The sequence below is a fragment of the Aythya ferina genome (assembly GCF_964211825.1).
Source record: "Aythya ferina genome assembly, chromosome: 16".
Lineage (NCBI taxonomy): Eukaryota > Metazoa > Chordata > Aves > Anseriformes > Anatidae > Aythya > Aythya ferina.
In genome coordinates, this window is record NC_140315.1 from 14544941 (window position 1) to 14558501 (window position 13561).

Below are 13561 nucleotides of genomic sequence, written 5' to 3' on the forward strand. Positions count from 1 at the left end.
AACGCGGGGTCTTCCCTGGCCTCACCGCCTCTTGGCCTGCGGAAGGGTTCCCTCTGCTTGCCAGGCACTGCTCCATTCCCTGCGGGGGCTGACAAGTGGCCAGGAAAGCCTCAGCCCGCTCAGCAGGCGGCTGAAAAGGAGGATTTTATCCCTGTATGGTGAATCCCATCCTCCCAGAGCAGCAGGACAAAGGCAAGGGTCGGGGCAGATCCTGCCGGGGTGACGAGCTGGGCTCCCTACTTGGCGAGCCTGTTCCTGGGGCTGGCGTCGTGCAGGCTTGTGCTTGGTGAGGCGTGCCGAGCCCCCTCTGATCCCCAGGCACGGAAAGCACAGAACCGTCCCCACAGCCCCTGCCAGACCACGGTGGAATTAATCATGCTGATTATATGCTACCAAAAAAGGAGGTGCTGTCTCTGTTCAGAGCTGCTTCAGACCTCCTGCATGCGAGCCGTGGCTTAAAATTGCTGTTTTCTGCCTCATCACGTAGCCTCTCTGGATGTTTCAGGAGCTGCAATAATTCTGGATTAAAAGACCAAGAATGACAGCAATCCCAGGCAGCTCAGCCCGCAGAGAAAGCGGGAGATAATGTGTGAGTGCAGCCCGGGGGTGAGCCACGTCTGTGGCACGGGGATGGCATCCCAGAGAGACGCGGTCCCAGGCGCAGCAGCTCTGCGCCCTCCGCTCTATCTCAGGCCCCTGAGCGGTGTTTTCAGCTCCCCGTCAAGTCACACCGCTGCCTCTATCAGTTGGGATTCGTGCCCTGTGTTTAATTCCTTCCCCACAGCCACCCGAAATGGCGTGTGCCTGTACGCATGTACGTGAGCGTGCACCTTGTGCCTTTCTGAGCTTCTCAGAGTGGCCTTCCCAGCACCTTTTCATTGCACCCATCGAGTGTTCAGAGTAACACAAGTCTTGTCCGCGTGCTGCATCTCCATAGTGCAAAAGGACTAACCCGGGCACCGTGACTCATCGCAGCAGTCCAAAAATTCCTCTCGAGCGTTTTCACTGCGGGGATGAGAACTTCCAATCCGCGTCTGAAAATGGTCGCTGGGTGCCATTAAATAGCTCGACAGCCATCGTATGACCTTATTAAATTCAGAAAGAGTTGGTGAGTTAGTGTTTGAGGGCTGCTAACAGTGTGTCTACACCAAAATACGCAGGTTTGCACTGATGCAGTCAGCGTGTGCTCTGTTACGTGCAGCAGGGGAGACCCAGGGAGCCTTGGGAAGCGTTACTGAGAGCACGGGGAAAGCAAAGTCTCCTCAAGCTGCGGGTGGAGCGGAGCAGCTGAGCACACGGTGCTTTGCCCTCCCGTATTTTGAAGGTGCTGTCTTGCTGTTTGAAGTCAGCTCCCTCCCAGACTGCGAGCAGCTGGGCTGCAAAGCTAGCCCTGCTTTTAGCGTAAAGATCACAGGGCCCTGAGCACGAGGCATGTGAGGAATACGACAGCCGGCCAGCGAAATAGCTCAGATAGCTTTAGGGAGCAAGGAGGAGACATGCCGGGAAGGAGCAGAGAGGACTCAGGGAGCCAGGCTGCAAGGAACGCAATGGCTCTGCCTTCCCTGGCGCTTGTGCCCCGGTGAGAGCAGCTCCTGGGCTGCTGCAAGCAAAGGAGCCCTTGGATGGGCTGGATTTGTTTGCTGGAGAGTTCAGATAGAGATTTGGTGTAAAACATGTGCAGTGTGCTGCTGCTGGAGAGGTGCAGTAGCTCGCTCCGGGCCAGTGGCAGTGCAGCGGTGCTCAGCCATCGCTTTGTTACTCCTGTGCACCCCAAAGACCCCTGGAAAGGTGCTTTAGGCATTCCTCTGAGCCAGGATTTCTGTGCAGTGCAGCACGGTGGCAGTCCTGTTGGCAACACCTGCTGCCTTGCTGCAACACCTAAACATGCTCCTGTCTGCAAATGCACCTGCCCTGTTTGCAAATATCCCTGCCTCCTTTGCTTGCACGGCTAAGTGCAACTGTCACACCTTAGCCTTAAACTTTTGTGCCCCTTACTTGTCGAGAATCATAGAGCAGTTTGGGTTGGAAGGGACCTTGTAAAGATCTAAAGATCACCTAATTCCAACTCAGACACCTCTAGACCAGGTTGTCCAAAGCCCCATCCAGCCTGGCTGTCTCTGGTCTTTGCTCCTTGAGTGCAGGAGCTGATTTGATTCTGCTGCTGGCTGGAGTCTGCTGCTTGAGCCAGGCTGTCGTCGGCTCAGACGATGCTCACTGCCATCTCCTCTTCCCTCTGCAGGACAGCTCATGCCAAGGCCAAGGCTGAAGGGTCTGAGCAGGCAGCTCAGGCAGCTAACAACGAGTCGGGCATAGCCAGGATGATGGCCAGGGAGCTCTCCCCAGACTTCTACCAGCCAGGTAAGACCAGAGGCATCTTCTAAGAGGGATTTTGCACTTTCTTTGGGGAATCTGTTCAAAAGTTTCAGCCGCTTTATAGCTCAGCACGCTGCTCTCCTGTCTATCCTAAATCCTCTGTCACACAGGTTCAGCCAGCCCCTTCATGGGGGTGATTTGCTCTTTTGCACTGCTGTTTTACCTGCTGTGAAACGTTACAATACGGAAAAACCCACAGCCCCTCAGCTTCCCTGTGTGTTCCTCCCCACCCTGAAGCCCTCCCAGCACCTGGTAGGGCAGGCAGCAAGCTCAGGTCTGCCTGCAGAGCTCCTGCAGATGCGTCCCTCGAGCCACTGTGGCTTTTTCTTGGAACAGCTTTGCACGTTGACTCATAGCCAGTATCCTGTGGGACCCCACACTGCACCAGCGTACCATCAGCCTTGGCTAATTAGCGGCTGTAATATCCTGTAAGAAAGTTGATAATGCAAAGTACTACTTCCCTTATTTCCTATTTATTTGATAGCATCACAGCTAATTATTTGGCTGAGAAAACACTCAGGAGGTTCCTTCTTTGCGACCAAGCACTGGGGACCAGTGGATAGAAGTGTAACGAAGCAGCACTGTGAATGCCATTACCTTTCCCTAGACCAAGCTAGGCAGAGCAGTGTTCTTCTTGGAAAGCTTCCCTTTCTGGAGAGGGAAGGTAATAACAGAGCAGAAAACAGGGATCCAAATGCCTACATTTTTATTTTATCTTTCTTATTATCTGGTTTTGTTACCTGGAACAAGCGTCCCACAGCCATCACAGTGGCAAAACTGGGGACAGGAGCCAAACGCTGTGACTCCTGCTCAGCAAACCGTGCTGCCCACTACTGCTTTGCCTTCAGTGCCTCCAGGTCACAGAACTACACCCCAGCCCAGGAGCAGGGAACAGCACACACCCGGCGTTTGGCTGGGGAAGCAACCACATTGACAGATCTGCCGAAATTCCCTGGATGCCCACCTCGCCCTGGGGAGATGCAGCTCTGCAAGGGCTGCCCCTTCCTCCCCGCCGCACCGCTGGGCTCTCAGAGCCGGCTTGGAGCTGGGAACCACCGCAGCTCCTGGGCACGGGCACGAGCCAGCGTGTGACACTTCACTTAACAATAGCTACACGTCACTTGATCCTGGCATAAGCCCCTCAGCTGCCAGTCACAGATCCGCATTCACCCTTTGCACACTGGCGTATTTATAGCCCGGAGGCAAAGGAAACTGGAATTCCTGTTGGGAGGTTTTTGACATCTGGCTAGATTACTTTTTCCACCCGTGGCAATTGAATGAGACAAATGAAACTGGCTCTGCAAAATGCCTGAAGCAGCCTGTCCTCTGCTCCTGGCTCCTCAGGTGCCTGAATGCTCTCACTGCCCATATGTGTGCCTTTACTTGGTCCTGGCCTCATTCTGTGGCCGTGTATGAGGCTGGTGCACATTTATCTTCTATGATCCTTTATAATCTTTACATTCACTTTGTAATCAGAGCACAACAAGGGGAGATGTCTCTTCTTGCAAGGCAGCACCATCCGGGAGCAAAAAGGCAGAAATCCACCCTGGGATTTTGCTAGAACTTGTGACATCTGACCTCCCAGCCAGGAGAGCCTAGCAGTGTTTGGCAGCTGCATTTCTCCCTGCTATTCCTGTGTTTGGGATGGGACAGTCCTGCTCAGCAACCCTCACGTCTTTACTAAGTATTTAGCCCTGGGTTTCATTTCGAATATCAGCCTAACAGCTTAGAGGGGAGGGATGAAAGCCAATGAATGTCCTTGCTGAAATGTGCTGGGAGGTGAAGGAGGTGAGGCAGAAGCAGAGGCTGGGGAGGGGAGGAGGACTGGGCTGTGCAGTGCCCTCCAGGCAGCCGGGGCTTTTGGTGTGAATTATTCAGGAGGAGAAGAAAGCACCAGGAGATAGCAAGGAGCCAGGGCTGCAGGCAGGCTATTCTGAGGAGTCTGAACAACTGTTGAAAAGGCTTCCAAATAATCCATTTGTGGCCAGAAATAAACGGCCCTGAATGGGTTGCCTGCTGATTGACGGGAGCGTGCAGGCAGGGCAGAGCAGCTAAAAGCAATGCCCTCTCTCCCCACTGCCCCCTCAGAGCAGAGTCATTGCCCTGAGTGGGCAGGAGTTAGCAGCATGCAAATCACACCACTGATTTATTAGAGGGGATGAAGTACCAAGCTCCAATTTCCAGACCAGGCTCAAGTCTGTGTTAGTCCTTGGGGTGGAGGAGACACAAGGAGGAACTGTGAGGCAGCTGGGGACAGTGCAGCTCCAGGGTCTGTGCTGTTCAGGAGCACGCACCAAGCCCTCTATGTCTGCACCCCTCAGCATTACTTGGATTCAGCAGAATGGGGACAATGCCATTTCCAAACCCAGGTGCTTTGCTCTCGGACATGCTGCTTTGTGACCCCACGATGCCCATAATGAGCAGGCTCATGTTATTCTCATTTGCTCTGGGCATTGCGGGGATGCACAGCGACCCCTGTCCCTGCACAGGTCCCACTGTGCAGGGCACTGTGCACGGCTGTTGTTCAGAAAAACTTTCCTGGTCAGTCCCTGCTGGATTTTGCTCTGCCAGCAGCCCAGTGTGATGGGCTGCCCTCAGTGTCAGGCTCTGGCTGATTTCCTCAGACCCTAGCTGAGCAGTGATTTGCTCTGCAGACATGACCCAGGGTTAACAAGAAGTAAAGATTTAATGATACACGAATAATTGAAGTGACGGCAACGTTGCTAAGAGCTGACAAGTCAGCATGGGAGATGAGGCCAGAATGAAACCCGAAGCCCTGAGTGACCTTGTGTGATAGTCCCGGGTGATTTTGCTGGTGCCCGGGTCAGTGCCTAGAGGACTGGCTCTCACAGCCAGCCCTGCTCCACGCATGAAAAATATGCTTTTCCCAAAGAGAGGGATAAAATATAGATCATCTGGGGGTACCTGCCTTTCCTGAGGAAGCAGAGCACCTCCGTGTATAACTTTCTAAGTGTTCACACTATTAGCCATACTGAAATTTCCCAGATGGGAAAAAACAAAACAAAACAAAACAAAAAACAAACAAACCAAAGCTTGGATGGGAGCTTGATCCCCTTAAGGCCCAGGATAATCCTTCTGCGTGGCTCCAAACCACAAAAAGCTGGGCTGCAGACTTTCACTGGTTCTTGACGCAGCTGGAGCTGCAGGCCTGCTCCTCCCTGCAGGACAGTGCAGGGCGGGCATCCACCACCACAGGGAATCCCTTCTGGAAACAGGCTCAGGCAGGCAGTGGAAAAATGCAGCCTCACTCCCCTCACTTGGGAGCTTGTCCTGCCCTGGAGAAAAGCACAGGATGAATTCGCAGCGATAAAAATATAGCTTGAGGCAGCCGGAGTTGTTTTGGGGGGGCAGGTGACAACAGGGTGCTGAGATCTCTGTGTTTGGGCTGGGGTGCTTTGCTCTCCATCCAGGTGGCAGAGGTGCATGGCGCCAGGGCCTCGCTGAGCCCCTGCCCCAGCCTCCGCGGCCCCCCCGGACCCTCTCCCACCAACCCCTCTCTCCGCAGGCCCCGAGTACCAGAAGCGGAGGCTGCTGCAGGAGATCATAGAGAACACGGAGCACACCATCAACATGGAGGAGGCGGCGCCGCCGCCACGGCCCGAGGGTGCCCCGCCGCCCCCCACGCCCCCCGAGAGCCCCCAGCTGCACGAGGAGGACGCGGCCCCCCGCCGCCGCCACAGCCCGGCCCCCAGCCCCGCCGCCACCCCGCCGGAGGCCAAGCGGGCCAAGGCGGCCGCCCGGCAGGACGGAGGCCTGCGGCCGGGCAGCTGGGGCGAGGCGGGCGGCGGGGCCGCCGATGGCGAGGCCAGGCCGGCCTCGCGGGGCGCGGGGAGGCCGGCAGAGCAGATGGAGATCGGGCCGCTGCAGCGCATGGCGCGCGAGCCCGACGTCGAGCTCTTCAAGGGCTACCACAGCTACGCCGTCAGGACCTCCTCGGTCTCCCCCACCACAGACTATGAGGAGGAGCCGTTCCCCGAGCACCACAGGCCACCCTCCCCGGAGAGCCGGGGGGAGCCCCAGCGTCACGGGGGCACCCCGGTCCCACCACGGGAGCCGGAGGAGAAGCCGGCGCCGCGAGCGGAGGCCAAGGCAGAGCAGCCACGGCTGAAGGAGGCCCAGCCACGGCCCAAGGAGGCGAAACAGCGCCCCAGCCCCGAGCGCAGGGTGGCGGGCAGGAACGAGCCCGCTGACAGAAAGACTGAGGGCCGGGCACCAGGGAGGACGGAGCACAAGGCGGGGGCCAAGCGGAGCCCGGCCCCGCTGCCGCCGGATGCAGAGGAGTGCGACGAGGTGATGTGTGGCACATTTTGGGGCAAGGCGAAACACTCCAGGGATAGCAGCAGCTCTGTTGCCTTTTCTGTCACAGGAATTGCGTTGTTGTTTTTTTTTTTCCCCCTGCTTATTCTCTCCCCAGGTTACCCGAAGGGCCCAGAGACTGTGGTCTCAGGGCTGCAGTGCTCCTCCTTGGGGCTTCTTTTGGGGTTCTGAAGCTTTTTGGAGGAAATTCTCCATTTTTACCTCTCCCACCACCTTTCCACCCCCCAGGGTTTTGCTCAAGATGGGCTTTAAATGTGTTTTGGGACATGCATTTTGTTTGGGAAGGTGCAGGAAAAGGCTGGTCTCCAGCCCCTGGCCTCACACAGCCCAGAGAGTTTGGGGTCAGCCCTGGGGCCGCCCAGCCTCCAGCCCAGCTGCCTGGGGCCTCAGGGACCTTACAAATACCTTAGGAAACTTTTCCCACACTGCTCAGTCTGGAGAGTCCCTTGGGATCTGGGAGGCTGCAGAAGGACATTTCCTCCTGTCCTTCCTCTGTCCCCAGCCATGAGGGTTTCCATGGTGGATGCAGTGAGATAAATCTGCAATTCCAAAATTTGAGGAAAACAGACATTTTTAATTACATTTTTCTCTTTTTCTCTCCCCTTTCCATGGGTCTGAAAAATGTGGGGGAACGTGTAGGACAGGAAAAAGAAGCTGAGCATTTTTTTCCCCATTAATTTTACTCTTACAGTAGGGGCACCTTATGAACTGATCCATGGTATTGAATCACCATTTGATTTCCCAGGTGTAAAAAATAGTCCCTCAAATTCATTTTGGTGTGAGCGAATACAGCTGTAAAACCACGTTTTATTAGCCTGCTTGTTCCCACAGTCCTGATGTGAACAATCCCAGTGTGACTTTAGAGAAGCACTGCTTGGAAGTATTTTGTTCTGAGATTAGAAGAATCTCATACAGATGGAATTGTTCATCTCAAATGCAGAAACTTTACAAACATAGATGATGTTTGGGGTGATGTATAGGGTGAAGAAAGGAATTGGGAGGAACAGGTTGAAATGGCAGTGTACATGCATGTGGCCAGAGTCTCTAGTTTGATTTAGCCTCAGCACAAGCTAGCAGTGAAGGAGTTTGCAGGGAGGAAATAGGAGCAGGGATTGATAGATTCAACTAGTTTGAAATTCAGGCCAGACACTTGTGCATTGGGAGTTGGTGTTACTGATATTTTTGAATAGGAGAATCAAGGCCACTCTGTCTGTCTCCTCACCATGAAGCTGTGGAATATAATACTCTGGTTTGGGTTTTTCTTTCAGGGACCTAACACAATCGTGATCTGCATGGTCATCTTACTGAACATTGGTCTGGCCATCCTATTTGTCCATTTTTTGACATGAGGTGCCCTTCGGACAAGGTAAGAAGAGCAATGAGATTTTATCCTCAATTTGTAGACCTCACTGTGGATAGTTGACTAGTTTTAAAGCCTACACAATTCATTCACCGATGGGTGCACTGCTGGTGAAAACACACAGGCATTTACTCAATAGATGCAATTAGCTTGCATTGAGATTCTCAGTTATCCCTTGTTTGTCCCAAGAGTGGCTTGTGGAATAATTTCAGTGGATAGTTCTTGATTTCTCAAAGTTAAAAGGTCAAACTGTTTTGATTGGCTACAATCCCACGGTTTTACCTTCCCGGTTGGAAGGACATGGTTCTCAGAGCAAGAACTCCAGTACAAGAATGTGTGATGTTAAATTTGAAATTTGTTTTCTGCAATTAATGCTGCAAGAAACACTTTCAATTTACTCTTCTATGGCCAGGTAACTTGTGCCTTGCAGTATTCCTTGGTATTCAGTGCAACAAGAGGCAGGAACACACAAAGAGAATGTGAACCTGTGAGATTTGCAGCTCTATTCACACCAGTGCTGGTTCTGCCACTGTTAGGTAGTTGAGTTTCTAAAGATCAGTGTGAGCTGAGGTGTGTCTTACTAAGGTTAAACTGGAGCTCAGGTCTTCCACCTGAATTAGGATGAGGGCTTGCATTTGGATTTGGTGGCAACAAAATCTTGTGAGGTTTCTTGTGCCTGAAGAGTTCCTAAACACAAGAATGTGTCACCTTGGGCTCAAGATTTCTGTCACCTTGCATTCAAATATTGGGGAAAAAGAAGCAAACATCAGGGCTGAATATGACCACTGGGCCTCACATGAACATAATGTGAGATGCGTCTCCCACGCTCCAGCGAGGGTATTGGGCTGCCTTCCTCGGGCATGAAATAGCTCTGCTGAGCACTGCTTTCTTTGCTGCATTATTCCTCTCTCAACCTGCAGAGATGAAAGCTGTGCAGACAGCAGTGTCTGTGTGTCAGTCGTGTGTTTTGCTCCTCTTTGACTCTCCCATTCATTTGTGTCTGGGACAGGCGTTGCTGCTCTTGGAGACCAGAGACCTTGGTGGGGATTAAATCTCAGTCACCCGGAAACACCTAAGAGGAGGACTTGAGATCCCAAGGTTGCACTGCAAACATGAACCTTAAACAAAAGTGCCTGAAGATCAGTTCAGTCTCCCTGCTCCCAGGCTGTGGCTGGCCTCTGCAATCTACCAAGAAAAAAACAGGATTTCTGCAATTCAACCTCCTTCTCTTCTTTGTGTAAAATAGCAATTGCCTTAAATTGTTCTCACCAAAGCCATCAACTGTCCTGTCAGGCCAGGGATGAGGGATTTATCTTTAGCTGTAGGAAAATGAGTGAGAAGGTCTTATCCATGCACTGTGATATGTTGTGTAACTCCCTTGGTTTGACTCAGTGTCAGAGATTTCCCAAAGAATGTCATCCATGGCCTGAAAATGAAGCAATAGACAACCAAAATGACTCATGAGAGCCGCGCCACGGCTAGGGCTGGACACCGTCGCCCTCCGCGCTCAGATGTCATCCAAAGGGACGAGCAAAAAGTCTTTCCTTTCCCCGTCGTCTGGAGCTGTATTCCGCCTATGGAGGACTGAGAGAGAGGGGAGCAAGTTGACGTTGGGCTTGTTGAAGTGTAACCAGAGGCCTGCCCGTGCCCGCCGACGTGCCGCGCTCAGGGGCTGCGGGGTGGGGTGCGAGGGGCTGGCTGATCCGAGGCTGTTGGTGCGCCCAGGGGTGCTGCGGGTGGAGATGGTGCCCGTTTAGGGCCCGAGCACCATCCCAGCGCTCTCCTGCCACCGGCAATGCTCCGTGCGGAAGCGTCTTGCAGTGGGTGACTTCCCACTGTAACGGGAAAGGAAACAGATGTGCTGAATTTGCCCCTTTGCTCCCCCCCCCCTTTTTTTCCTATGAAAATGGTGCAAGTTACAATTTAAAGGAGGTACTTACTGACAAATATCCCCGTACACCCGCAGATTCCTCCCCCTCGAAGCGCTGGACTGCGAGGGGGCTCGAGTGCTGCTCTTTCACTGAGACAGAGTGAACAGACTTTCCAGCCAGAGGATGCAGGGTGGCTGTCGTGGGAGAGGTGAGGTTATTCCTGAAAGAAAAAAGGTGCAGAAACCTGAGTGACTCCAGTGCGTTTGGGTGGCAGGCTCAGAAATACACAGCAGCCAGACTTTCAGCAGTGGTAGAGCACAGAGGGGCGATTCTTGCTGTTGTTCTTGTGTGTGAGGCTTAGAAGCCGAGGCAGTTTGTACCAATTCTTGCCAAAGCTGCAACGGAGAGTGACCTTTTGAAGGAGATGTTTCCACCGTGACCTGCTTTGATCCTTAGCAGTGCGAGCTTAGAAAGTCGGCACAGATGAAGTTACAGTTTAGTGTGAGGCTGAGTGCTTGGACATGTTTCTTCCTTCTTTTAAGAGCAATATGTATTTTCTATCTCTTTTTAAGTTAATCGGAAATGTTATTTATAGCTGGTTGTGCACCTCTGTGTATCCTGAAGTCCCACAGCACAGGACTGGGTGGGAAAACCTGAGGGACTGGAAAGAACGGGAAATGTTGGGTAAGGAAAAAAACAGATGGCCAGTCTGCTCCAAAGGTCAGTCTGAAAGGGTTTCAGAGCCAGGGCAGCAGACAGGCAGGAGTTTACACGGACTGGAGACACAGGGCAGAGCCTGCCTAATTTATCTACTCTAATTATGATATAAGAGAGTGAGAATAATTCAGTAGTTTTCTTTGTGAACCAAGTTTATTTTTTAACCTTATTCAGCTCAGGAACATTGCCACAGTAGCAAGTACATGGTGTTCACTGTGGGAGAAGCGAATGTGATCCCTTCCTAAAAGCAACGTGGCTGTACCAGTCCTGAGAAAGCTGTGCAGCATCATCTACACTTCCACAGAGCGTAGTTTAGTTGCAATTTGCTTCTTTCTTTTTTTTCTTTTTCTTAAATATAAATGTATTGCAAACCCCAGGCTCTGCTGCCTTTGGCATTTTATCCCCGTTTGCTGGCCCTCACCTGCCAGCTCTGCAGTTTCAACATGCCAACTGCTTTTATTAGCTACCAAGACAATTTCCGTTGAGAGACCTGAGGGGCTTTTATTTATCACTAAGCACAAAGAAGGATCTTTTTTTCAACAATGCTAAGGTAATTCTCCCCCCTCCTGCCCCAATTTTTTTATGCATGTGATGTGCACTCGGTAATGTGCTTTCCTCCTATTAACATTCTGAGAAACGTAGGTAGATTTGCTTTTATGTGACATATATCCATATCGCACTGAGACGTGGATATATAGACATATATATATAGCCCCTTAGGGATTTCGTTTTCTTAGATGCAAAATAACAGATTTACCTCAAACTGCATGCTTTCAAAACTGAATAGGATATTGTGTTATACTTTTCAGGTCTTACAAAGATGCAGATACATTTCACTCTTCACACAAAATTACTTTCATCACAGATTTTGCAAGCTGTGTACTACAATCTGTGTACTGCTGTCCGAAGTTTTCTGTCAGTTGTTCTGCTGGATTACGTGCAATAATAAACAGTTATCTGCTCACTGTATCAGTGTTTATCTTTGTGGGGGTTTCTTCTCGGTATGACACACTCATTCCAGTCTTCAAGGAGAGGTCACGATGATGAGGTCCAGAATTTCAGAGGTGACAGCTGGATGGGTTTAGCTTTCTGCTAAATAAATAAATAAATTTTGAATATCTATTTCAAAATCTGCATTTTTGGGTGATAGGGGGGTGATGTGCAAAGAGAATTGTTTTCATTTATTGTTTTTTGAAAGGTTGGTGCCAGATGCTTGAGGACGTCACCAGCTCTCCGAGTGACCTGCGTGTGCATGAAGCCAGCACGGGGCCCACTAGCCGCAGGGAGGAAACCCTTGCAATGAATAACAAGCACGCGCTGATCCGGACCTTGGCTCATAAATAACTCCTTGGCTGCATTTTCTCTAGAGGATGGCTCAGCTCAGAGGGGAACGCTGGGCTCAGAGGTGGCTGCGGCTGAGCTGGCAGAGCCCCAGACGCAGGACGAGGTGAGCAAGACTCAAGCCTGGGGTGCCTCGGGCTGGCCGTGGCCACAGGAGCCAGGCTTTTGGGGAAGGTGGGGCTGCCCTGGCCTCTGCATCAAGGGCTTGGCACTGGTATTGCTGAGGCCCTCCAGGACCACCACCAAGGGGAGAAAACTGAAAATCACCAGCCAGAGCCTGGCTAGTCTTTGATACATAGGTACAGTGCGTGTGCCAGAACCCTCTAGAACCCTGCAGGAAGGAAACCAGTTGCAGACCACGCTGCTCTGCTGCTGTTAAAACCTCGACCCAAATGCAGAGATGCCCTGGGACCTGTGTGTCAGCAGCGAGCGGAGCCCCATTGAGCTGGCCTTGATGGGAGGAGGCACGGGGCCGGAGGAAACGCACCTCGCTGGCCCAAAGCCTGGCGGGGCGATGTGGGCAGCCGGTGACAGGTCCCTTCGCTGCCTGCCTCTGCCCAGGGCGGCTGCCAAGTTCCTTCCCAGCCACATATCGCAGCCTGCTCCCCTGGCGCCACAGTTCTGTGTTTGGAGAGGAACAATTCTCACTTTCTTTCTAGCCCACTGGCTTCAGTTCTCTTGTGTTGATTTAAAGACCCACAGATGTGATCGGGATGCCCTGTTGGTGCAAAATCTCACGTGCTCTTAGGCAGCATTGAAGTCACAGCAGACCCATGAGCTCACAGCCACCTCCAGCCCCTGAATATTTTAGTGAGCAGCCGAAGTGATGGGAAAGCCAGGATGGGGAAATGGTAGTGGGGAGAAGAGCAGTTTAGGGGAAGGATGGGAGAACAGAGCCCAGCACCAGGCGGGGGCACAGGGGCCCAAGGAATGCAGGATAGCCAAAACCTTCTATCCCTTTTCTATTTCTGGAGCTTCTCACATGAGTGAAGCCAGGCTGTGCAGAGAGGCTGGCAAGACGCAGGCTCAGCCTCCACAGGCAGCAGGGGCTCCCCAAATCCTCTGCAGGGTGCAGGAGGCCTTGTGGTGGAAGATTTCTGTGCCCTGATAAGGAACTAAGGAGACAAATTTGGTGAGACGATGGCTTTGCTCTCCTCTGGGCTTGTTTTGCTGCTGGTGTTGGAGGAGCCAGCAGCATCTCATTCAGCCAGTCACGGGGGGGAGGCGAGGGGCAGCAGGGTAACCGGAGCCCTTCACACCTCATAAATCTCCGGCTGGTGAATGGAGCAGATCCTTGGCCCATGCGGAGGCAGCAGGCAGGGAGGCGGGTCTCTTGCTGAAGCCATGATGTAGTGCTTCAAAAATCTGAAAAATACCAAAAAGAGGAGCACACCCCTTCCCCGGGGTGGGGGCACCAGCGCTGAGACTCTACCTCAGGAGCCGCTGCTTTTGGGGTGATGTCCCCAGCACCGTCCCCGGCTGCAGGGAGAGGAGTCGGACATGTGAGAGCCAGGAGAGAGGCCCTGGCCTGATCCGGTGACAGAAGGGCACACGTTAGGTA

The 13561-nt window shown here is 52.6% G+C and overlaps 1 protein-coding gene and 1 long non-coding RNA gene across 2 annotated transcripts in view; one reads left to right on the plus strand and one right to left on the minus strand.

Moving 5' to 3' along the window:
- JPH2 (junctophilin 2) overlaps positions 1 to 11628 on the plus strand; it is a 29306-nt gene extending 17678 nt beyond the window's left edge. The window contains exons 3-6 of the mRNA XM_084537740.1: positions 2240 to 2358; positions 5900 to 6684; positions 7980 to 8077; positions 9081 to 11628. Of these exons, the coding sequence (XP_084393866.1) occupies positions 2240 to 2358; positions 5900 to 6684; positions 7980 to 8060 (985 nt within the window). The 3' untranslated portion in view covers positions 8061 to 8077; positions 9081 to 11628. The remainder of the gene's footprint in view (positions 1 to 2239; positions 2359 to 5899; positions 6685 to 7979; positions 8078 to 9080) is intronic.
- On the minus strand, positions 11031 to 13532 carry LOC311445526. The gene is made up of 3 exons (XR_014698470.1): positions 13433 to 13532; positions 13260 to 13365; positions 11031 to 13115 (listed from the first exon to the last, which is right to left on the minus strand). It is a non-coding gene; the product is annotated as an uncharacterized lncRNA (long non-coding RNA).
- Positions 13533 to 13561: the final 29 nt, after the last annotated feature.